At 39.9% G+C, this 25,167-nt stretch overlaps 1 protein-coding gene across 1 annotated transcript in view; it reads left to right on the top strand.

Annotated features, from left to right (window-relative positions):
• Positions 1–25,167, top strand: part of BTBD9 (BTB domain containing 9) — a 416,797-nt gene that overhangs the window by 263,875 nt on the left and 127,755 nt on the right. Inside the window, exon 7 of the mRNA XM_004267648.3 lies at positions 4,516–4,625. Within this exon, the coding sequence (XP_004267696.1) occupies positions 4,516–4,625 (110 nt within the window). The remainder of the gene's footprint in view (positions 1–4,515; positions 4,626–25,167) is intronic.

Genomic DNA, 25,167 nt, shown 5'->3' with positions numbered 1-25,167 from the left:
TCACAGTGTTATGATGTTTCTTTGTAAGAAGTGTTATTTTTCTTAAAACTCCAAACTTCCAGAGTTAGCACAAAAAAGAAACTCTTCTGTGGGCCTGGGTAGCTGGACCAAATATGGGCAAAAGATTCTTCCCTTGTTTCCTTATGCAGAGCTGAGTCAGGTCAAGAACACTTAAAATAGACTTTTCTAAAGACGAGGGGCTTAAAGCAGGAAATAACATAGAGCCAGGTAATCTGCGTTTGGAATGTAGCTTCTTTCTACATATGCTGTGGGGCCCTAAGGGTAAGGACTAGCCCCTGCCCGTGCTCTTGAAGTCCATCCTCGGGCCTGCCTCTTCCTGGATGCGGATGCACCACTTTAACAACCAGAGTTAGGAACGCTCTCCCAGACAACCAGCAGTCTCGAAGTCCAAAAGAAATGCCGCCTCCAGTGGCCTACTCTTTGCATTTCTATTTAATGATACTCTATTCTGCCAAGCACTGCATTAGACACTTTAAATATTTATCTTGTTTAAATATCATGTAAGGCTTGTGTACTGACATTTTATAGAGAAGGAAATTGTGGTTCAGAAAGGTTTAAAACATTTTTTTCCCCGAAGTAACACAGCTAATTAAGTGATGGGGCTGGGCTACACACCTGGTCCAGTTAGACTCTAAAGCCAGTACTTCAAAACTCTATAGTGCCTTTCAATTTCAGAGTGCTATCCTTGGAAGGTTTAGGTTTCATTTTTTTTAAAGAAGAATCTCTTTTCACCCACAATATTATAGCTCCTAGAAACTGCTGCACTGAAACATCCTGTTCTGAACTGTGTTGAGGCCCCAGTCTTTGTCAGTGACTAGAAGACAGCTAACACAGGGAAGGGAGGAGAATATTGGAAACAGACTGTTACACCAGGGCTCATGTGAACAGCATTGATCCTCATCAGAAATGGCCAATCTGGGGCTTCCCTGGTGGTGCAGTGGTTAAGAATCCACCTGCCAATGCAGGGGACACGGGCTCGAGCCCTGGTCTGGGAAGATCTCACATGCCGCGGAGCAACTAAGCCCGTGCGCCACAGCTACTGAGCCTGCGCTCTAGAGCCCGCGAACCACAACTACTGAAGCCCGTGCACCTAGAGCCCACGCACCGCAACAAGAGAAGCCACCGCAATGAGAAGTCTGCACACCTCAACGAAGAGTAGCCCCCACTCACCGCAATTAGAGAAAGACCGCACTCAGCAACAACGACCCAATGCAGCCAAAAATAAATAAATAAAATAAATACATTTTTTAAAAGACACTAAATTAAAAAAAAAAAAGGAAATGGCCAATCTGTTGCATATCTGCCTTTCTCAGCACTGTTTAAGTTTTAATTATCTTCCAACTGTCTGAGCTGCTGTTGAAGACCTCAGAGAGAACAAAGGATAGCTGTCATATTTTTCAGCAGCGCCCCTCTCTGCACACTGATGAAGTCACTAGCTGCCACTGTCCTTATTATCAGGTTAAATCAGAGTCTGAGTGTGCATTGGAGAGATGATGTTGAAAGAAAAAAAGCTTAAGTTTTACCTCTTATTCAGAATCTTTTGTGACAGAGAAATGTGGCATCTGCTTCTCCTGTTTAGGTGTTGTGACCCAGAAGCAAGTTTTGTTTTGTTTTTCAAAGAAAAAGAAGGAAAGAGAGAGAGGACTCCCTCCCATCACCAGCCCTTGGATTTTTCAGTAGCTTGGATAGTGATAACTTCTGCCTCCAGCATGTTCCCTTGTGAGTCCCATTAAGGAAATCTGCTTATGATCAAAGATGGTACCTTGATGGTGCTGCCTCCTTCTTCCTCTAGACGTTGCTCACGGATCAGGGCATGCCTTCCCCTGAGCTGGACAGGGCCCCTGTGTTCTTAATGGAGAACTCCAGGCTGCCCTACCCGTCACTGAAGTTGGGGGATTAGTTAAAGCCTGTTTGCTATTTCTAGATCTAGATCTTCAGTAAAGGATAGAGTCCTATGCTAAACAATTCCTTGCTGGAGAAAAGGAGCATGGCTTCTTTCTTGTGACTTTGTTACCATTTTTTAATGTGTACTTGAGTAAGGACTTTATGCCATTTTTGTAAATTAGGCTATAATTTTATGTAGACTTAGAAAGTATTGTAGAACTAGAATAATTAAACTTGTTGTGAGCATTACATATAACAGGCTAATCAGGAAGTGTGATGTACAGTGGTGAATTGCTAATTTGACCTCAGGATTATGCAGCAGAGATAACATTATCTTCATTTATATAGAACTTTTTATCTGGAGGCATCTCTCAATGCTTTTGCAGTCATACATATTATCTTGTTAGTTATCACAAACACTATCATTAAGGCTGTAAAATGTATTCCAGTACAATTTTTTATTTTCAGTTTCTGTAACTGGGGGACAAGGGAGGGGAAGGTTCTATATTTTCTCCCACTCCTGATATTTGCACCAGGGTAAAATTTGGGAAATGACTGTTGTCTAAACTAGGAGAGCCTGGTTCCATATAATGTTTTGAAAAGAAAGGCGGGGGTGGGGGGGTGGGACGGACATTACTGCATCCCCTTAGGTCAGCCTGAACTATTTAACTTTAAGAACTGCCAGTGGGGAAGGGCCCTATTAGTCCCTTCCTGGCTCCTCTGCCTTGCACAGTATTAGGAGAGCTATCTCTCCTTTGAGAGATTTGACCTAGGGAACAGGAAAATGATCTGATCAAATTCCACCAAACCACATTCCCTCCATTCCCTCCACGATTGCAGACAGCAGCACTCAGACTGTCACGACTATGTGCGGTTGAAAGTGCCATGCTTGTTGAGTTCCTGTGGGTATAAGGAAATGGGCAAAATTAGATTCAGGCCAAGGTGCCAGGCTTAACACACCCCTTCCGCTCCAGAAAGCCCAGAGAGATTGTTACTGCCTACAGTAAAGAACCACACAGTCCGTTCTACCCAGATCATTTAGAACTTATTTTAAATGAACCCCACCCACCCACCCAAACCCAGTAAAATCAGCACCTTCTGTCTGCCTTGAGGGCTTGAAAGAACAGATCAGGGCCAACCTCCTGCTTACCCAGAGGGCTCTGGTGAGCACCGCAGTTTGCCCTGACTCTCCACACAGGAAGAGCGGTGTCTCCCTGCAGTGGATGTGGGAACACTGAGCAGCCAGTCCAGGAGAAAGCATTACTATCGGTTATGAAGATGAGCGATCAGCTCGTGTCAAGGAGCAGGTGGCTAAATGAGGTGCACAGGGAGTGCGGTGAGATTCAGGTTGGAAGAAACAGGAGGGAAAATAGCCCACGATACAAAACCCCCAAATATAGCCTCTTTTATGTGAATTTTTACAATTGGCATTTACATTATACAGTTAACTTGGAATAATGAGAAATGTAAGGAAATTACCGAATTAGTGAACAGCGATTAACTCAGACGTAAAATTGTATCATCTAAGTGGAAGGTTGTTTTACATAGCGGAGGGAAGATATTACTAAAACCTTGCCCAGTCTGTTATCACCTAATTGAAATCTGTTCGTTTAGTATGCCCCATCCTTCAGAGCACATAGTTCATAATTTGAGAGAGCGTTATCAGTTAATCTAGTTATTGTTTTTCTTATTCTTCTTTTGAATTCCAGTAAGACTGTGTGTGGCACATTACATTCCCTCTGGAATTGTGTGACCCTCAGAAGAGTAAGTTTGTCTGTTCATTAACCTGTGAACTGTCAGATCCCTTTGAAGAGTGAAAGGAGCAAGTTGCTCCAAGGTTAATGCTTGTTTGTCAGAGAGGGTGAACAGGCCGAGAGGCTCGAGACTTGCCCTGTGAAACTCTGCACTGTATGCAGATGCCAGATCCGTGTGGCCAGGAGGGAGGCTGCAGAGCAGGCTGGGTCACCTCTGCTGATCACTTCCTCTGGTCAGGAGAAGGCTTCCTAGCAGTCAAGTGGGGGGGCTGGCGTAAGTATATTGGGTTAACTTCCTAACAAGGATTCAGGAGCAATATTAAAATATAAGAAGCTGTGAGTGGTTTTCAGTAGTTTCCGTGGATTTTTACTTTCAACAAGAAAGCAGTATTGATTTCATGCATTTCATCCAATGGATGAAAGCTTTCATTGAGTTGGAAAGCATTTGACTTTGTGTGTGTTTGTGCACCTGTGCACAGGCACATTCCTAACCACAAAGCAAGGATAGAAGCTGTTTGTTATTCTCCAGTGTAAATGTCTCATGGATATACAATTGTACTGACATTCAGGGGTTGAGCTGAACAGTCCCTGGTTTGATTTTCTAGGTAAACCAAATCTAAGTTCTACTTCATTCTCTGGAAAGTGGTACCTCCTTAATTTTGCTGTAATTCTTCCAGGCTCAGTTGGAGCTAGCCCTAAGGAGCAGGTACAGGGTCTGAAGCCAATTCAGAGTCTCCTTTAGTCCATGCTCTGGTACACTGTAGGTTTACATAGTGTATCTTATTCTGTTATCTTTGGATTCGTTATGATGGAAGCTCATTTTCTTCAACAGATTTTCTTTTCTTTTTACCCCCAGGTATATTCGAATAGTTGGGACTCACAACACAGTGAATAAGATTTTTCACATTGTGGCTTTTGAATGTATGTTTACAAACAAAACCTTCACTCTGGAGAAGGGGCTATTAGGTAAGTGTTACAATTAAATTTCTGTGTATACACTTAGATATTTTATCTTCAAATATTTTGTTATTCCATTAACTCATCTTAATTCACCTCTTAATCAACTTTGACTAAGAACTCTGGTTGATTTGAATGCCTTATGGCTGAGTGACATAGAGAGGGCTTATATTTTTAGTAGTCAAAATAATAATTCCAGTAAACTTAAAAGAATGTAAATATTGTACTAGTAGTTAAGAATTGACAATGTTCTAGTGATTCATTCAGATTTGCTATGTGGGGAATGCTTATGATAGGCAAAGCCTCTCAGACCAAGAGCTTTTCTATATTTAATGGTAGGTAGGATCAGGGAGGAAGTTGCTATATTATTGATCCAATGCTCCTACTTTCCAAGGCTATGCAGGTATTTTGGCCTCTGATTTGATATGAATGGTGTGCTCAGCTGTGAGAATATCTTCTTTTCATGGACACAGCAGTCCATATTTGCCCTACTTTGCCAAATTCACCTCAAGAAAATGCCTGCATATAAATTTAAATAAGACCAGAGTAACTAAATTATTGTAATGAAAATTAAGTTATCTTGTGGGAAATATGGCCTGGCTGATCTTTCGAAAGGGCATTTTAAATTTTGTTTAGTTGTCTATTCGGTTGTTTTCTGTTATGTTTTGTTTTTGCTTTTGTTCTAGGTAATATTTAGTCTGGTCTGTGTATAGTCTGTCCCAGGTCTTAACATTCCAGATACCATGAGGGGCTTTTCCTGTCTAGACCTCTCTTATCCATGCCCACAGGTTTTTGCATTTCCTATCAAGATCATAGTTTAACTAATTAGATCCTTGAATCTGTGCCTTTACTGCCACTTTCTTTGAAAAGGGACTCTATGTTCAAGTGGAGGGATAAGATGCCAGTGCCTTGGTATACTTAAAGTACTTTACCTTTACAAAGGGACTAATTTCTCCTCTCCTCTCCAAGTCCTGTTCATGCTGGGACACAGAACATATTGACTGTGTCCTAAAAACATGGTGAAAACTAGAATGGGAAATATGAGACTAACTTGCAAATGTCTACTAATTCTTTGAATGGTCAAAAGTCTAAATTTTCGTAACGCCGTGTGTTTCCTAAATGTAATCCTTTACTTTAGGGAAATTTGGGAAAGTAATATTAATAAAGTAGCAGGAGTAGAAATTATCCCAATGTATAGAGAACTTTCAGAGCTCAACTAAAATAAATAATTTGGTTTTAATTTTGCTATGGATGTAAATTTTAGTATTAAATATAAATGTTGATAATCTTTGTGACTTTTAAGTCATTTGAAAGTTAGTGCTGGAGCATTACCTGATATTATAAAGGCTTTTGACTCCGTGGAGGGTCATAGAATGGTGATGATGGGGTGTTTGGGGGAAGCCACTCCTTTTCATCTGCTGCCCAAGTTGTTTTATAGACTAAGCTTCACTGTGTATGTGATTGTGTAGTTAGGGGCATCCTTACTGAGAAGGATCTTATTAGAAACCAAACCACCTTCCAGTCACAGGATGTGTAGAGCATTTGGCTACTGGCTTCAGCCCAGTGCACTGCATTTTGAGCATGCTGTATAGAAGGCACCTCCCCCTTCTTACTGGAGAAGAACAGGTTTGTGGACACCGTAATTATCAAAGAAACAGCTCTATCTGGCATGAAAGGCCATTGCAGGAATGAAGCTTGGGATCAGTTGTAGTGAAGGATGCTGTTGTTGGTCTGTATGTTTTGTCTAAACTGAGTTACAGCATTATCAGAAGCCATAATAGTCTCAGACGTATCAGGGGATGAAAGAAGATTGCAGAGATGCAAGAAGTGTTTTTGGCGTCTGGTCAAATACTTTTCTTCAAGTCCTCTTCGATGATGCTCACAAGTGTGACTGCAAAGAGCACTGCAGTCATTTGTCTGTCATCATCCCTCCACCAAATAGGAGCACATAGGCAGATATGTGTGTGTACCTGTCAGCAGATGGCCTGCAGCGGGATCCCCTTTGGCTTTTATTTTACTATCTTACAGCGCAAAGTTGCCCCCATGCTGGGCAGTCAGGGACATGGTTTGAGTTGTGAAGGAGTGTAGGGAGATTTCATTATTCTTTGTCTGACATGACAGCTCTGCTGAATTTACAGGGGTGTTTGAAGTAGTAATGGCCAGCTTTCCATGTTGATGATCTCAGGTGCATTTTAACTGCACACAGGCCTCAGCCAGCCACTCTACAGGGACCTCCAAGAAAGGAGTGGTCCTCTAGTGGGGCCACAGTGTGCGTCAGAATCACCTGGAGTTATTTTTAAATTGTAGCTGCCTCCTGCTGCCTCTTTCCTATGAAATATGCGTCCTCCCTTGAGAACCACTGATACAAACTTCAGGTTTTCACGGGGGAAAAAAGTAAAGCTAAAATAATGTCATCATGAATAACTAGTAGGGTATCAAGCTCTACTCTTACATTTCAAGATTCAGAATTTCTTTCTTTCATAGTTCCTTGGTCTTTGTTTCATAGTTCAGGCTACTCTCATTAGAGTAGTACTCTCCTAATAGGCCTTAAAATTACTTTTAAAATATTTGTGTTGTTTTTTAAAATCAGATTTTAATGTTATTACTTAAAACGTATAATGATGTCAGGAAAAACATAAATAAAAATAACCACACTAGCCTCATAAGATTTTAGTCTTCTTTTTCCACGAAAGGGTTTCTTTCACATTTTTGTTGACAACATGTCATTCTTCATGCTGCTTCACTTGCACAGACTCCTGGGGAAGCTTTGAAACCATGTGGGTTCATACATCCATGGGAATGGGGCCCTCCTCAACCACACTGACCAGATCTGGGCGTCAGACTCTACCCACAGCACTTCTCCCACCTTATCTGCTGCTGCCACCACAGCCCTTTCTCATTTGGTGGCTGCTTCTGGTTGGTGCTGGGATGTATTCTTGCCTGGGAGAGTCTTGCCTCTTTGTTAGGAGGCATTTGTAGGAAACTCTAACCTGTCTTACTGCTGATGCATAGAAGGAATGTTAGAAGAGATAGGACTGCTATTTAAGCATTAAACCTCTCAAAAAATGTATTTGCTTTGCCGTGGCACTCCACTTTGTGATATGTATGTAGCATTTGCCAAATCCCTCCCCTTTTTTCATAATAATTGCCAAAACTTCCTTTTCATTTAATCTTGTATTTAAGTTCACTTCTTTGAATATCCTATCAGTTATTCAAGGAGAGAGAATAATACCCACCACCCAGCTTAAAGAATTATCAACTCATAGACAACCTGGTTTTATCTGTATACTACCTACTTCCTCCCCACCAGATTATTTTGAAGCCAATCCCAGACACTTTATCATCTTATCCATAAATATTCCAATATATATCTCTATTACATAAAGCCTCCTTTTTGTAGCCATAATCACAATATCATTATCATACCCCAAAATTGAACCGTTATTCCTTATGAGTATTAACTCAGTGTTCAAATGTTCCTAATCAAATCAAAGTCTGGAGTGAGTTTATGTGTTTTCATAGGTTGTTTAAATCAGAATTCAAATAAGGTCCATACTATCAACAAGTAGCTGTTATGACTCTTAAATCTCTTTAAATCTGTAGGTTCCCTTACATATGTCTGTCTCTGTCTTTCTTTGTTTTTTCCCCTCTCTCTAATTATAATTTATTTGTTGAAGAAACTAACTTTTTGTCCTGCAGAGTTTCTAACAGCCTAGATTTTGGTGATTAGATCCCCATGGTAACATTTAATGTGTTCCTCTGTTGTATTTCTTGTATTTAGTAGTTACATAGAGGCTTAATCTGATTCAGGATATTTTTGGTTTTGTTTTTTGTTTGTTTTTTTGTAAAATGCTGTATAGATGGTGGTATATGTCTATCAAGAAGCACAGAAAATCTTTGATTGCCTCTCGCTTTTGGATAGTCCCGTCCATTCATGATTATTTCCTAAATTCATTCTTTCATAATTTGGAATTGCAAAATGCTTATATTCTACTCCTGTCATTTCTTCTTTGTTTAGTAACTAGAAAGAGAAAAACTTTCCTGAACACTCATTTGGTAATCCTAAAATGCAGTTTGCCCAGGAAAAGTAGGATAAATGTTATATTCTTTCTTCTTATTTACCACTTTTCAAATTAAAGAGGTGGGTTACCTAGCATCCTCCAAAGGTGACCAGTGAAGTGTGATTGTGGGGGTTTTTTGGGGGGAGGAGGGTGGAAGGGGGAGTACATATTATTTTGAATTTATGGGATTAAACAAATTGGACATCTTTTAATCACTTGCGGTTATTTTTATTGATATTCAGATTGTCCCCATCTTTAGCTTCTTCATATTGGCTCTTGAGTCTTTCTGACATAATCTCAGTAGTCCTCAGTAATTCCTTGATTTCTGGCGTGGCACAATGTACCAGGTTCATCTTGTACATTTATTGTCCCTCATCTGGAATCAGACATTTCTGCAAGAAGCCCTGGTTCCCTCAAGTGGGAAATGACATGTGGAAACCTCAGCCTAAGCACTTCGTATTGGGTTGGTCACTATTGCTAGGCCTTTTCAGTGGACAGAAGTAGGAGATACATGCACATATATTTATTTATTTGTATATCATATATTCAACAGGTAAAATATATCACTAGTGCCTGCCGACACTTCTAATTAAAATTCAGTACACAAAGTTTTTGTTTAACCTTTTGATCTTCCATCTCCTTTTTTCCATACTGAAAATCTTGGTTACTACTGATGAAGCACAATTAATTTGCTTTGTCTTCAGTACATGCAAAATAGTCTCAGAATTACATTACTAGTAGTACCTTAAGCCATATGATTACTGAAAATAGTTTAAGATTTTTGCAGTTACCTTTAGGGCCCTCAAGGTATATCCCACTAGAGATGTACAGTAAAATTACTGTGGTTAAAAGTCACTTAAAATAATTCTCTGGGTGGTCATGCCACTATTTCAGCATACAGATAGATTCATTTGTTCCATTTTGCTTTCAGTATTTAGTGATTGCCTTTAAATTTTTTTGTTTTATAACTATGTAAAATATACACATAATTCCAAAATCAAATATACAAAGCTCTTGTATTTAGAGAAATCCAGTTTCTATTCCTGTCCCCTCTACTCATGTAGGTAATCTCTTTTTCCCCTTTAGTTTCTGGGGTTATCCGTTTTAAAAAAAAAAAAAAAGGAAAATAAGTAAATATATGTAATTAATATTTTGTATCCTCCCCAGCATTCTTAAATAATTAGTAGTGTACTATATGCTATACATTCTTTCTTTCTTTACTTTGCTTTTTTGTACTTAACACTTATCCTAGAGCTAACTATGTAGAAAGATATTCTTTATTCCTTTTGAATAACTGTGTGGTACTCATTAGTGTAGATGTACTGTAGTTTATTAAACCAGTCCTTTATTGATGAACATTTGGGTTGTTTTCAGTCTTCTGCTACTACAAATTGTGCTGTTGCCTTTGGGATAGATTCCTAGAAGAGGGCTTACTTGATCAAAGGGTAAATGCATGTATAACTTTGTTAGATATTGCCAAATTCACCTCCATAGGGTTTATCACATTTTAAAATTCTCATTGGCAATATATGATAATGATTGTTTCCCCCACAACCTTGCCAATGGAGCATATTGTCAAACTGCTGGATTTTTGCCAGTTTGATAGGTGAGAAATTGTATCCCAGTATAGTTTTAACTGCGTTTCTCTTATGAGAGAAATTGAGCATCTTTTCATATTTTTAGGGCCATTTGCATTTCTTTTTTCCTTTTTAAATAGCTCTTCTCTTCTTATGAGTCCTGTAGATGAATAGAGAACATGCTTTTAGTAAGACTTGGGGGAGCAGTAAGTACTTAACGCTGGTACTAGAGTGTGGTATTTAGCATTACATGAGCCTGGTTTCCCTTCTTAAGGTCTCCTGGTTCTTCTGGAAGACATAAGCTCTCATAAGTCCCTTTCCATCCTTATCCTTGGCTCTACCTCTGCTTAAGAGATAGTAACTAGAGCATGGAGCTGTAGGCTCAAAATTCAAGGTTTTTTAATCCTTTCAGAGAGTAAGAAAAAACTTCCGTTACCAGCTTTAGGCCATTAAGTATTACCTCTGTGTCTACCAGCATGGATCCAGGAAGACTGGTGGCTTTTTTTATTGTACTTCCTTATTAGTAATTGAGATAGGGCCACCAAACTAAGCAGCACAAGCACAGGAACTCTTTGTTGCTGAAGCTCTGGGAACGCTCACTACTGCTGCCACCAGGAACTCTGCTGTCTGAACAGGAACATTGGAGTCCGTATTCATCTGCCACTGTGCTACCTGCAATACCATCAGAAGCATCCTCCTCTCCTTCATTCTCACCAGTTTCTTCTATTGGTAGAACTTCACCAAAAACAAAGCTGGAGGGAAAAAAACCCACACCAAGCTGGCAAGCTTGGGAAATGTAGTTTATGGAGCTTTAGCCTGACATACGTTGTAAAGCAAGGGAGTGAATGGAGCTGAAAGCAGATAGACAGATGATGAGTGCAAAGGCAGAAAGTGTAAAAAGGGCTCCAGTCATCAGGGGACTTACCATCTGATTCAAAGCAGCTGGATAAGACCATTGGCAAGGCATAGAAATATGTGGAGTGGAGAACAACAGACAGAGGCACAAGCAGAGTGTGGAGAAAGGTTAAATGTTTAGTTGGGCTGTGAAGGAACCCAGCATATTTTCTTGCCTTGTAAAGTAAGGTTTTATGAAGAATGGTATTTTGAGCTGGGCCTGGAAGAATTTAGTAAACAATACAGAGCAATACAAATGTGCTAATTTACATAGTAACAAAAATGGCTGATACTTGTTCCCAGCTGGAGGCAGGAAATAGAAAATAGGTGGCCTGTTACTGCTACTGTCATCTAAAAGTATTTTGAAGTAGCATCTTTAGAATTCTGTAAAGTCCTGGGAAGGGAAACAGAGTTGGAAATCTGCTGTGAAGGGCTTTTGGCATCCACTGAACCAGGCATATGACTTCTGTGCTTAAAAAAATGTGTCCTCTGGAGCAGAAACAGAGATTTGGGAGTGAGGGAGTTCATCAGGGGGTGGAGGCGTTAGAATGTGGCAAAGAAACCAACTTGTTGGAGTAATAGAGGGGCCCTAAAGACCTTAATTCAGAGAGTTTTCTAAAAATAGCACTATTGAGTCTGGACTAGTCTAGACCAAGAGAATTTCTTTTCCCAGCCTGTTTCTATAACCAGATATCAAGGCTGGTTCTAATTGTCAGTGAAGCTTAACTTCTTTATCTACTGTAAATTACTTGGCATTAAACAGACATTTATTAAGAGGCTGCCAACCAAGTGTATCTTAGGCACTGGGGATAGAAAGATACACAGGTGCAGTTTCTGCCTCGGAGGATCGTATGAGCTAATGAAGGAGAAAGACACTTAAATAGAAGGTGACAACACAGTAAAATAAGTCATCTCTTGGGAGAATTCAGCAGATGCTGTAGGAACACCGGAACAGGAGCACCTAAGCTGAGTTGGGGGATGGTGTCACAGAAGACCTCCCCATAGAGATGATGAAGCTCCTTAAGTCTTTTTAAGGAAGAAGATGGAGAGTTAGGGGAGAATCACATAAAATGGTCAGTGTGTGCAAAGTGTGTTAGTGTGTTATTTATCTCTGACCAATTTCAAAGCCAATGCCCCTTCCAGTGGACCACCCTGCATTTGGTGGAGGGGGCAGTGGAGTAAGAGTTAGAGTTATTTGTAGTCTCTCACCCTTTCCTTGGAGAAGATTAAGCATTATTTTCTCACAAGGTCTTAGAGTTTTAGAAAAATTCAAATAAAATAAATACCCCACAATAATGCATAAAGAACATAATACAGTTTGTTTGCTTCCCACCTTGGGGAGCCCCTATTTTCAAACAAGAATGGGCTACAGTTTTTATGTGTGGGAGACAGCAGGCAGATGATTAGAAAGTGACCTTCTCACAGTCACTTAGGATTCTTAATTTAGTATGTGGTCCTTTGTGTATATTTAAATTTCATTCTCTTTTTATACCTGTTCTTTTGTTGTTTTTGTTTGTTTGTTTGTTTGAGAATAAAGACTGCCTGAAAAGTTTTTATGGCTCTTATCTTACAGAACTTATGTGTACATTTTACAGGATTGAATTTTTTGGATCCTACTTGCATATCCCCTTGTTATAGCAGGAATATAGTAGGGTGTGTATGTGTGTCCAGGGTAATGTAAATGTGCACAACTTTTTAAAAAAATTATTTCTTTATTTATTTTTGGTTGTGTTGGGTCTTCATTGCTGCACGTGGGCTTTCTCTAGTTGCGTCAAGCGGGGGCAACTCTTTGTTGTGCGCAGGCTTCTCATTGCAGTGGCTTCTCTTGTTGTGGAGCACGGGCTGTAGGCGTGTGGGCTTCAGTAATTGTGACATGCGGGCTCAGTAGTTGTGGCTCGCGGGCTCTAGAGCGCAGGCTCAGTAGTTGTGGTGCACGGGCTTAGTTGCTCTGCAGTATGTGGGATCTTCCCGGACCAAGATGGAACTTGTGCCCCCTGCATTGGCAGGCGGATTCTTAACCACTGTGCCACCAGGGAAGTCCCACAACTTGTTTTTAAATGGGACATCATGGAGCATGTATTCAACATGACGCAACAATATCACTTTCTCACAAACCATGGTTCTGCCTCAGACTGGCATTATGAATAGCCAGGTTGTAATCAGCGAGATGTTTCTCTGGCACTGATTGTGAAAGATATTGCGGTGGCCAAGGGGACGTAAAATCTAATTTTGTTGGCCTAGTCACTAGTTCAGTACTCCAATCCTCCAATCCAAAACCAGGTAGGTAATTTTTAATTTCATATTTTAAGTAGGTAATACAAATGTTTATTCTTATTCCCCCCTTTTATTATTAAACACATATTCAGATATACCTTTTTTTAATTAACAATTTTTTTTAGATCTTTCAATGCATAAAGAGCTTTCTCTTGATTCATTTTTTTTTACATTTGTGCAATATTCCATTGACTAGAAGTGCTATAATTTATTTAACCAGTCTCCTTTGATAGACATGTAGGTGTTTCCAGTCTTTAATTATCAATAACAATTCCATAATGACCCATTTTATAAATAGTGAGGTTGAATCAGAGGTGGTTCCAATAAAGCCTAAAACAAACAAAAAAACCCATTATTACTCCCAGGGCCAGCTATATAATTTGCAGGGCACCATGCAGAATGAAAATGTGGAGCCCCTTGCTCCAAGGGTAAGAAACAAGTGCATTAAAAGTATTTTAACAGGGCTTCCCTGGTGGCACAGTGGTTGAGAGTCCGCCTGCCGATGCAGGGGACACGGGTTCGTGCCCCGGTCCGGGAGGATCCCACATGCCGCGGAGTGGCTGGGCCCGTGAGCCATGGCCACTGAGCCTGCGCGTCCGGAGCCTGTGCTCCGCAACGGGAGAGGCCACAGCAGTGAGAGGCCCGCGTACCACCAAAAAAAAAAAAAAAAAAGTATTTTAACAAAAAAAAAAGTTTTTTCCTTTCTTTTTCAGTCTTTCAACCTCGTCTGTTGTTTTTATTTGCTATTTAATGTTCTAGGTAGAGAAAAATTAAACTTTTAAATTGTAAGCATGTATTTTATTGTTTGTCTTTTTATTGTGCAATGGTGGTTTTAAATGTAAATATAAGAGCATTATCTTCTATGCAGAATCGCCAAAATTACACAATTCACATTTGCTGTTTGCTAGCCCATATATGTATATGTATTAATTTTTACTAGAACAGTGGAAATTCTGCACAAAACTATATTGTTTTTATTTCACTTCCTAATTCACACGCATTCTACCAAAACCCTCTACTTTTGACTTACTCAGTAAGCTTCCTTAACAAGGAAGGACTGAAACTAACACAATATTGTAAACCAACTGTACTTCAATAAAAAAAAAAAAATGAAGGACTGAAGGGAAAAGGAACTACGAGTTGCCCTATCTTTTCAGCATAAGCATTTGGCTAACATAGGGAAATAACGAGAGTGAAAAAGGATATGATGGAATTCCTTGGTTGGTAGTGCTTCTTAGAACGTTGCTGACTTTTTTCTACCTTTGAGGTAGGTTCTGGTTCGACGGGAAAGTGGCCTCTCCCAGCCGTCAGCAGCCCAGTTTACTCAAGCATAGTCACGGCCCATTGACCTTGGCTTTGCTTTGAGTCTCACTTGGCTTTGCTTTGATTTCCACTCAACCTGTGAGTCCACTGGAATTCTGTGCTTCTGGGGCATGGTGAACACTATACACAAATTGGGGCAGTGGAGAAATGTGGACACATGTATGTCACATATCTCCTCTGTTCACGGGCTTGCTCCATTGTCCCATGAGACTTCATTTTAAAAACATAAGTTCAAAGATAAGATTATTAAGAATTTAAAGACAGGGACAGTGGAGCATTAAACTAAGTGTGGGTCCCTTCTGAGTGCAGGACCTGTCTGAAAGAACAGGTTGCGTGCCCATGAAGCTGGCCCTCATTACCATTTCTATTTAACATTGCCCTGGAAGTTTGGGGTGGTGGGGAGAGGGAATGGGGGAGGAGGTGAAGAACAAGAAATATGTGTGATAAATATTGGGGGAAAGGGACCAAATGTCTTTATTTGCAGATGTGATATGATAATATACCCAAGGAAATGAACTGAAAAATAACTAAAACTAATAAGAACTCTAAGGAATGTAGTCAGATACAATTGTATATGCAAAAATCAAGTTTTCTCAAATACCCCCAATAACCAAGGGAAAATTCCATTCATAACAGCAATACAAACTATATAACACCCAGTAACAGTTCATGAGCGATACTTTTCCTTTATGCCTAGTCCATGCCGAACCGTGTTAACAAGTATCGCCCATCCCTGAACCACCTTATGCCATTAGAGATGGGCTTAGGGTCAGGAATAAAGGTGGGAGACAGAAGGACGATGTGAGCTTATAAATAGTATGGATGTGAGGTGAGCATGCCGGGGAGATCTGCTAGACGTTTTAAGCTTTTTTTACCCACAAACAACAAATACCTACCTAGGAATAAAGCTAAGAAGTCCATAGGTTCTCTTGTAAAGAAACTATAAATCTTTAAGAAACAGTGAATAATGGAAGGACATATTCTTGGATGGGAAACTTTAGTATAGTAAACACTTTGGTTCGTCCCATCTTAGTCTACTAATTTAATGCAGGACTACTCAGAATCCCAATTGTGCTTTAAAAAAAAAAAAAACTAAGTTCTTTAAAAATTTTTCCAAGAGAATAAATAAATGGAAACCTCTTCCCCACCAAAAAATGAAGGAAAAAAAAAATGAAATGAGAAGTCTAGTACCACCAGGTATTAAAATTCATACTACGGGCTTCCCTGGTGGCGCAGTGGTTGGGAGTCCGCCTGCCGATGCAGGGGATGCGGGTTCGTGCCCCGGTCCGGGAGGATCCCGCGTGCCGCAGAGCGGGTGGGCCCGTGAGCCATGGCCGCTGAGCCTGCGCGTCCGGAGCCTGTGCTCCACAACTGGAGAGGCCGCAACAGTGAGGGGCCCGTGTACCGCAAAAAAAAATAATAATAAAATTCATACTGCATACTAAAGTAGTATGGCGTTAATGCAAGATTAAACTGGTAGATACATTAAGCAATCATCCAAACTCTGAATTTTATCTCAGTATATGTAAGAATATAGTGCAAGATTAAAGATGACGTTTCACATCCATGGAGAACAGAAAGGTAATATAGCAAATGGTGCTGAGACACTTGACTATTGAAAACACATGAGATTTTCTTCATACTATATACTAAAATAATTTCCTGTTACATTTCACATTACTCCAAAAGAACTGTAGAGAACTATTAATAGCTATTTATCTAATCTCAAGGTGAGATTTACTTCTTCAGCATAAAAGCAAAGGCAGAAACCATAAACAGAATTCAGAGGTGTTTGACAAACTGGGAAAAAAATAATTGCAACATATAGGACAATGAGTAATTGTCTTTAGTATATATGAAGTACTTTCCAAATAAGTAAGAAAAAAAATGTGAATCCCCAATAGGAAATGTGTACAAACAGCAGTTTATTTAAAAAGAAAGAAAAACACAAAAATCTAAAAAAAAAAAAAAAAAAGGCTCTGAAGAAACTAGGGGCAGGACAGGAATAAAGATGCAGACCACAGACATAGAGAATGGACTTGAGGACACAGGGAGGGGGAAGGGTAAACTGGGACGAAGTGAGAGAGTGGCATGGACATATATACACTACCAAATGTAAAATAGCTAATGGGAAGCAGCCACATAGCACAGGGAGATCAGCTCAGTGCTTTGTGTCCACCTAGAGGTGTGGAATAGGGAGGGTGGGAGGGAGAAGCAAGAGGGAGGAGATATGGGGATATATGTATATGTATAGCTGATTCACTTTTTGTACAGCAGAAACTAACATACCATTGTAAAGCAATTATACTCCAATAAAGATGTTAAAAAAAAAACAGTTAAAAAGAAAGAAAAACACAGTAGTCCATAAACTTGAAAGAGTTTGACCTCACTAATAAAAAAATGCAAATTAAAACAAGATACCAGGTCTTCCCTGATTGTGCAGTGTTTAAGAATCCGCCTGCCAATGCAGGGGACCCGGGTTCGAGCCCTGGTCCGGGAGGATCCCACATGCCGCGGAGCAACTAAGCCCATGTGCCACAACTACTGAGCCTGTGCTCTAGAGCTCGCGTGCCACAACTACTGAGCCCGCATGCCTCAACTACTGAATCCCGTGTGCCTAGAGCCCATGCTCTGCAACAAGAGAAGCCACGCACCACAACAAAGAGCAGCCCCCACTCGACGCAACCAGAGAAAGCCTGCACACAGCAACAAAGACCCAACACAGCCGAAAATATAAATAAAAAATAAATTTATATTAAAAAAAGATACCATTTTTGGCCTGTTTTATTGGCAAACATCTTAATTAAAATTTTTTTATTTACATGAGTAGTACAGCAATCAGTCCTCAGCAAAACCCAAACAATACAGAAGTACATGCACTAAAATAAAATATTTCTGTGTTTTAACTTGCATTAGCCTAGTTATTACTAAACTTGAGTATCTTTTTATGTTTCTTGGCCATTTCCTTTTTTATTTAGTGAATTACAGTACATCTTCATATTCTTTGACAACGTTTTTGTTGCTTGAGTTTTTTATTATTAATTTGTAGATTATGGATATTCATTCTTTGTCTTTTATATATGTTGCACATATTTTCTCCCAGACTGTTAGTTACTTTTAAACTTTGTTTATGGTGACTTTGTTGTACAAAAGTTTTTTATTTTGATCCGGTCTTATCTGTCAGTCATTTCTTGTCTTTCTTCTGAATTTTGTGACTTGCTTAGAAACTCCCTCCCCAGCCCAAATTATAAAACTTTGCTCCTCTGTAGTAGTTGTCAGTGGTTGGTTGTTGTTTTTTTATTGTTGTATGTATGTTTTTAGCATTTAGCTCTTTAATCCATTTAATATTTATTATGTGTATGGTCTGAGGTAGGGGTTTACCCTTATTTCTAAAATATGTAAGCAGTTGTTTTGAAATCTTTTATTATTTCTTCCTTTCCCTCATTGATTTAAAATAGCATATATCATGGGTCTGTATATCTATTCTAGATTTTGTGTCACATCATTTAAAATAACTACATCTTAATAATCTATTTTACTGTCTACTACTGCAAATCCACACTCATAGCTATTCTTTTTCTAAATTTTCTAGGCTATTCTTTCAAATTTTCTTTTCCAGTGAACTTGAAAATCAGCTTGTCAAGTTTCATTTTAAAATCCTGTTGGCAAAGATGCTTTAAATGAAAATACTCAGTGTGGGTGAGGCTGTCATGAAATGGGCAGTGTCATATACTGCTGAAATATGTTGTGTGATGTAAGTTTTCTAGAAGGCAATTTGGCAATATATATTGTGTCTTAAAAATACCCCTTGATATACTACTTCTACTTTTAGTAGTTTACCTTAAAGAAATCTTCAGGAAGGACATTTTTTTTACATTAATGTTCAGCACTGTGTTATTTATTTATTTATTTATTTTTGCGGTACGCGGGCCTCTCACTGCTGTGTCCTCTCCCGTTGCGGAGCACAGGCCCCGGACGCGCAGGCTCAGTGGCCGTGGCTCACGGGCCCAGCCGCGGTCCCGGACCGGGGCACGAACCCGTGTCCCTTGCATCGGCAGGCGGACTCTCAACCCCTGCCACCACCAGGGAAGCCCTGTTATTTATGATAAGCAAAAAGTTGGAAGGACTACAAATGTCCAACAATAGGGGCATAATGAAATAAATTCTGGCACATTAGCGTATCAAAATTTCTGTATAGCCATTCATAACATAGGGAAATGGCCATAATATAATGTAAAATAAAAGTAGGGGGCTTCCCTGGTGGCGCAGAGGTTGGGAGTCCGCCTGCCGATGCAGGGGACACGGGTTCGTGCCCCGGTCCGGGAGGATCCCACATGCCGCGGAGCGGCTGGGCCCGTGAGCCATGGCCGCTGGGCCTGCGCGTCCAGAGCCTGTGCTCTGCATCGGGAGAGGCCACAGCAGTGAGAGGTCCGCGTACCGCAAAAAAAAAAAAAAAAAGTAGGATACCATCTTTATAGCCAGATCAATGCCAGTATTTTAAAGATAATATATGTATTTTTAGATGTACATATATTAATTTGTTATGGCTGCCATAAAAAAATACTATATACTGGGTGACTTAAACAACAGAAATTTATTTTGTCACAGCTGTAGAGCTTGGAAATCTAAGATCAAGCTGTCAGCAGGTTCGGTTTCTCCTGAGACCTCTCTCTTTGGCTTGTAGGTGGCCATCTTCTCACTGTGTCCTCACATGGCTTTTTCTGCATGCACTCCCATCCCTGATGTCTCCTCTTCTTGTACCCATCTTATTGGATTAGGGCCCCATCCTTATGACCTCTTTTAATCCTAATTACCTCTTTACAGGTCCTACCTCCAAATACAGTCACATTCCAAGGTACTGGGGGTTAACATTTCAAAATATGAATTTGGGAGGGACACAATTCAGTCCATAACAGTGCATTAAAAAAAGGACATGAGGAAGACTATCAAAACATTAATAGAGGTTTTCTGGATGGTGGGATTCCAGGTAACTTTTGTGTTTTTTAATTATATTTTTATGCACTTATATATTTTTATCAGTGAATATGTGTTACTTTTGTAATCAGAAGAAAATTAGTGTTTCTTTTTCAAATAAAGCTATTTCCACATTACCTATGAGGAGACAAGGCAGAGTGGGTAGGACCAACACCTGAGTCCTCCATGCACCTTAGTATCCCACTTGCTCCCAAGTATAGCCACTAAATTAAGCAAAGTCCTGTTCCTGGGCTAGGTAGGGAATATCGTGATTCACCTAATGATTCTATTGAGTAAACAAAGAGTCCTTGAGAATCTAGATAAAAGATGCCAAACCAAAAAGTGTAATACATATACTGTATGATTCCATTTATAAACAATTCTATATCTTGAAAACTAGTGTATAGTGACAGAAAACAGATCCACAGTCTTCTGAGGCTGGGGAGGAATTACAAAGGAGCATGAGGAAACTTCTGAGGATGATGGGAAGGTTTGTTATCTTGATTGTGCTAATAGTTTCATGGGTGTGTACAAATGTCTAACTCATCAAATTGTACATTTCAGATATGTGCAGTTTATTGTGTGTCAATTATATCACAAGAAGGATGTTTAAAAATGGGAAGAAGGAAGTGGAAGGAAAGATTTCAATAGCCATTTGGGCACTATGGTATTATTTATTTATTAAAATAGTGATGTGAGGGCTATGGTTTTGTGAATCAAATTAAATCTTTGGAATTTGGAGGCTGTTGGAGCAGACTGCTGCATAAAATGTTTTGGGAGGGGGCCTTTAAACCCAATGGCGTTCTCCTGCCCCATAATTCAGTGTAACACCGACTAGGCATGTCACTGATTTGAGTAAAATTAAGTGATTGTATGATGTTGGGTGCCTGGTAGGTGAGCCAGTCTGGCACAAAGTGATCTTTTTGAATTTATTGGCTCGTTAATATTATATTTCTTTTATAGCTGCATTCGATACTTATCTTTTTAAAGACAGGAATCTGTACAGTGCTACAAGAGAGAAATGTACTTAAAAATCACAGCATTACCTGTGGTAAAATTATCATAAAAACTACCTCGTACTCAAACAGGGGATTGCTTCAATTCTGCCCTCATAATGACAGGAAATGGTCGTTGGTGAAGTTGTTTTCCATGAAGCTGTGATGAAATCAACTAAAATGGTAATAAAGTGGAGTGTAAAAGTGAGGGACTCAGGTGAGATGTAAAAGTACAGAAGGTGTTAGAATGTTCAAATTAGGATCTTCAGGAAATGATTCTGTAAAATATTAAATATGAATTGGTTGAGTTCTCAGTTCAGAACTGTCAGCAGTGCAGGCAGGTCTCATGGCTGTTGGTGGTGGATTTCCCTGCATGCTGTCCCCTGCATCCTGACTGGGTGGCTACCGTTTGGCTAATGGCCAGGGAAGCTGGATAACAGAGAAGTGGTCTTTGGTGGCGAGTGATAGTTTAGGAAAGGGCTTAGAGCCCTATTTCCTTCCTTCTTGCTCAAAACTGAGGAACTTGTCGCCCCAGGAGCATTATCATATTTTTTCCAATGATCCTTTGATGAATTAATGTTCAGTAGATGCCTGTTATAGCAAACTGGAAGCACACCTCAGTAAAACCTCAGTGAGCTGTGGAAACACACTAAAATATATATCATCAGAGGTATTTTTTATACTATAGACGTAACTGTCTGTTGATACTATGTTCCAAATGTCACATCTATTCCCTTCTTGCCACCACCCTAGTGCAAACCGCCCCCATCTCTCCTGCACTGTTGTCTGTCATGCCTGCCTACTCAGCAGTGTCCCTGCATCCTCTCTAGTCCTTGCCATTGTTCACTACACTCCTATTGGAACACTCCTTTGCTCAAAATCACTCAGAGCCTTTCCACTGCTTTTAGGATAAAGTTCAAAATCTCCACCGTAGTCCTCAAGGTCCTGTGTAATCTGGTGCTTGCATATACCTGCTTCATCTTGTGCCAGTCCCCATCTAGCTTTCTGCATTCAGGCTATGAGCCTTCTTTCCATTCCTAGAATGCGCCATGCATGCCCTGACCATGGGGCCTTTGTACTTGCCATTCCCTCTGGAAAGCTTTTCCCCCTCTCCTCATTCTCAGCCTCACTGCATCACACCCAACCCCATTTATCTCCTTAACCTCCTATTGATCATTTAAATTGCAGCTTAAATGTCACTTCTTAAGAAAAGTTTTGCCTGACCCTCTACCCCCGGTCTGGGTTAAAGTTTCTTTGTATGATGCTAATAGATCTGGGTGTTTTTCTTCCAAGTACTTAGTTTCATTTGTAACTATACATTTGTTTATCTGGCTCGATAATAGAATGGACTGTGTCTCTTTTGTTCACTGCTGTATTCCCAGCATGTGAAATCTCAATATTCAATAAATATTTACCAGATAGGTGGATAGATGGACAGTCCGATGGAAGGAAGGAATGATGTGTTGCCTTCTGAGGACCAGAAGATCAATGCAGATTCTGGTTCTCACTCTGCTGCTGATTTGTTGTGTAATAAATAAGTCACAATCTCTCTGAAACTCCAATTTCTCAGCTATGAAATGAGAAAACTAACCCAGGGGCTTCCCTGGTGGAGCAGTGGTTGAGAGTCCGCCTGCCAATGCAGGGGACGCCAGTTTGTGCCCCGGTCCGGGATGATCCCACATACCGCGGAGCGGCTGGGCCCGTGAGCCATGGCCGCTGAGCCTGCGCGTCCGGAGCCTGTGCTCCACATCGGGAGAGGCCGCAGCAGTGAGAGGCCCACGTACCGCCAAAAAAAAAAAAAAAACAAAAAAACAAAACTAACCTAATGATCTGTTCTTTTGTGTTTAAACGAGTATCCTTTTGGTTTAGATAACTGTGTTCATTATATACCTTAGGCCATAATGCATCATCCTCAGTGATCCAGGCAAGGCCTTCTCTTTTATTTGTGTTTACTCATCTTTGTTAAACCCCACTTCTGCTCCCCTCCCCTTATGACCATTTCTAAGATGTCTCATTATGTCCTTAATATGCACATATATTTGGAAAATCTGTAATGTTGGGAGAGGGTTGTATATGTGTATTAATCATCCAAAATGTTTTTATGCCATAAGTCTTTTTCATAACTTTTCTGACCTAGTATTATGGTTTTATGACATCGTTGTTTCTTAATGCTACTTAGTATTTCATCATAATAACTATAAATATATTATCAGTGAATTTATGTAGTTCTTACTATTTGCCAGACACTGTTCTAAGCTCTTTACATAAAATCATTTAACCTTCACTACTGTCTTGTAAGGTGGGTGCTGTTATTGTCTTGCCGTTTCATTCATTCCCCCGGTGATAGAGACCTAGGTCGCCTTCAGCTACTTGCTCTCAAAAACAATGCTGCAATGAGTTTCTTTGTGTTTGTCTCCTTTGCATCTTTTTTCTGAGACCTATATTCAAATGTATGATCCCTGAGTACTAAAGCATGCTTACCTTTTATTTTGATCCATACTGCCAGATTGCCTTCCTGCAGGGCAGTGCCAGTTTACGCTCCCACCACCAGGAGTGCACGAGAGCCCTTTTCCTCCCCATGTCCGCACCCACACTTCATATATGTGTTTTTCTACTCTGCCGTTATGATGGCCATAAAGTAGTATCTTGTTATTTTAATTTGCATTTCTCTAATCCCTAGTGATTTTTTTGGCCACTGCTACTGCTACCACCCTAGTGTAAGCCACCACCATCTCTCCTCACCACTGCCCTGGTCTTTCTACTCATGGGTCTCCCCCATCCTCTCTAGTCCTTCTCCTTGTCCTTCACCCTCCAGCCAGAGTAATCTTACTAGAACACTCCTTTGCTCAAAATCACTCTTTAACCCACTGAAATGATAGATGTTCTGATGATGACCCATACTTGCATTCCTAGGATAATTGCTTCTTGGACATGATGTATTTTCTAAATAATTATTGGATTTGTTGGCTAATATTTATTTTAGAGTTTTTACACCTATTTTCTTAAATAAAATGGGCCTATAAATTTCTTTTCTCATCTCTAAGTCATTTTATAACCAAAGTTACATTAAAATGACTTGAGAAGCTTTCCCTCTTTTTCTGTTTTCTGGATCAATATGTAATAAGATATAAATTTTCTGTGCCTTAGACTAAGTGGTCCTCAAGATTCTTTTCTAACCATAAATTCAATGACTTGATGAGCTACTGTAGCTCTGAGTTTCTTACCAGTGCTTCACTGGTTGTGTGGATTAGTCAAGCAAGTTCACATATATCCAAGCCCTCAGTCATGTCAGAAAGCATTAACCTCCTCTGGGCACAAAATTGTATGTTTTCCATCCTGTGCCCATGGAAATGGGCTGAAACGGGAGTTCCATAGTCAACTGGTATCTCTCTTTATTCATTTGTTTCATTAAATTTTAGCCACAAAAATTTTAGTGTATAAATTGTATCTAATGGATTTCAAGGAGCCCTCCTGGCCTCCCTCCACCCCAGCTGATGTCCTGGCCTCTCCTTTCCTTCCCCATAGAAACACACTGCTTTATTGTATGTCCTCCCTTCTTTCTGGCTGCACTCTTCTCTTTCCTGTCTGTCTGATCTTTATGGGTCTAGAGGAGAATTGGGTTCTTTGAGCCTGCAGACAAAGAGATTGCCAGAAGGGTTGGTTTTGGCAAGATTGGAATAGTGGGTTGCAGAGGGAGAGGATTTGATCTCTGCAAAATTGGCAGGTGATTGAAAAGAAATTCTCATGCTGGTGTGTAGTTTCGTGATAGAGAGATTCTGGGGTAGACACAGGCTGTTGGTGTGAACACCCAGTAGCTTTAAAGAACTTGGGCAGTGCACACTCAATCTCTTCAGTTTAAACTGCTTTGATAAGCTTTGCATCATGGTTCTCTGAATCTTGTTCTCAGAGCTGGAATGAAAGCAGAACATGTGACATTGCTGCTCATATATCTCCCATTCTTCTTAGTACATATTACTTTAAACTGTAATAGTAATTGTCATATCATTTTATTTTTATTTCTCATCTAGCTGAGAACACAGTGCAGGCAAAGAAGTTTATTCGTCAGGCAGGGGCTACCTGGCGAACACAGTCCATATAATGGGAGTTAAGCTGAGATCCAGAGACTGACAAGCTATTAAATCTAAAAGGCAGGATTTCTTATGGTAGATCGGATATAATAATTTTATATCTCAGTATTTTATATATGTGACATTTTGTATAATATACAATTAACTGCCTGCTTTTGACATTTGAAAGTTAATGTGAAGGGAGTTATAAAACAGACACTGTAAACATCACCTCCCAAAGTGAAGTGGTAAATGGCTATCGGCCTCCAGGAGGGTGAGACCTAATTATTCCTCACAGTGCACTCTGTACCTTTTTACTACCAGTTTGGGTTTCATTGTCTTTGATAAACAAGATAATTGATATAAATGAATATGATGCTGTAAAA

This window comes from Orcinus orca, chromosome 10 (assembly GCF_937001465.1).
Source record: "Orcinus orca chromosome 10, mOrcOrc1.1, whole genome shotgun sequence".
Lineage (NCBI taxonomy): Eukaryota > Metazoa > Chordata > Mammalia > Artiodactyla > Delphinidae > Orcinus > Orcinus orca.
The sequence above is the reverse complement of the archived record's forward strand: the minus strand, read 5'-3'. Positions and strand labels throughout refer to the sequence as shown.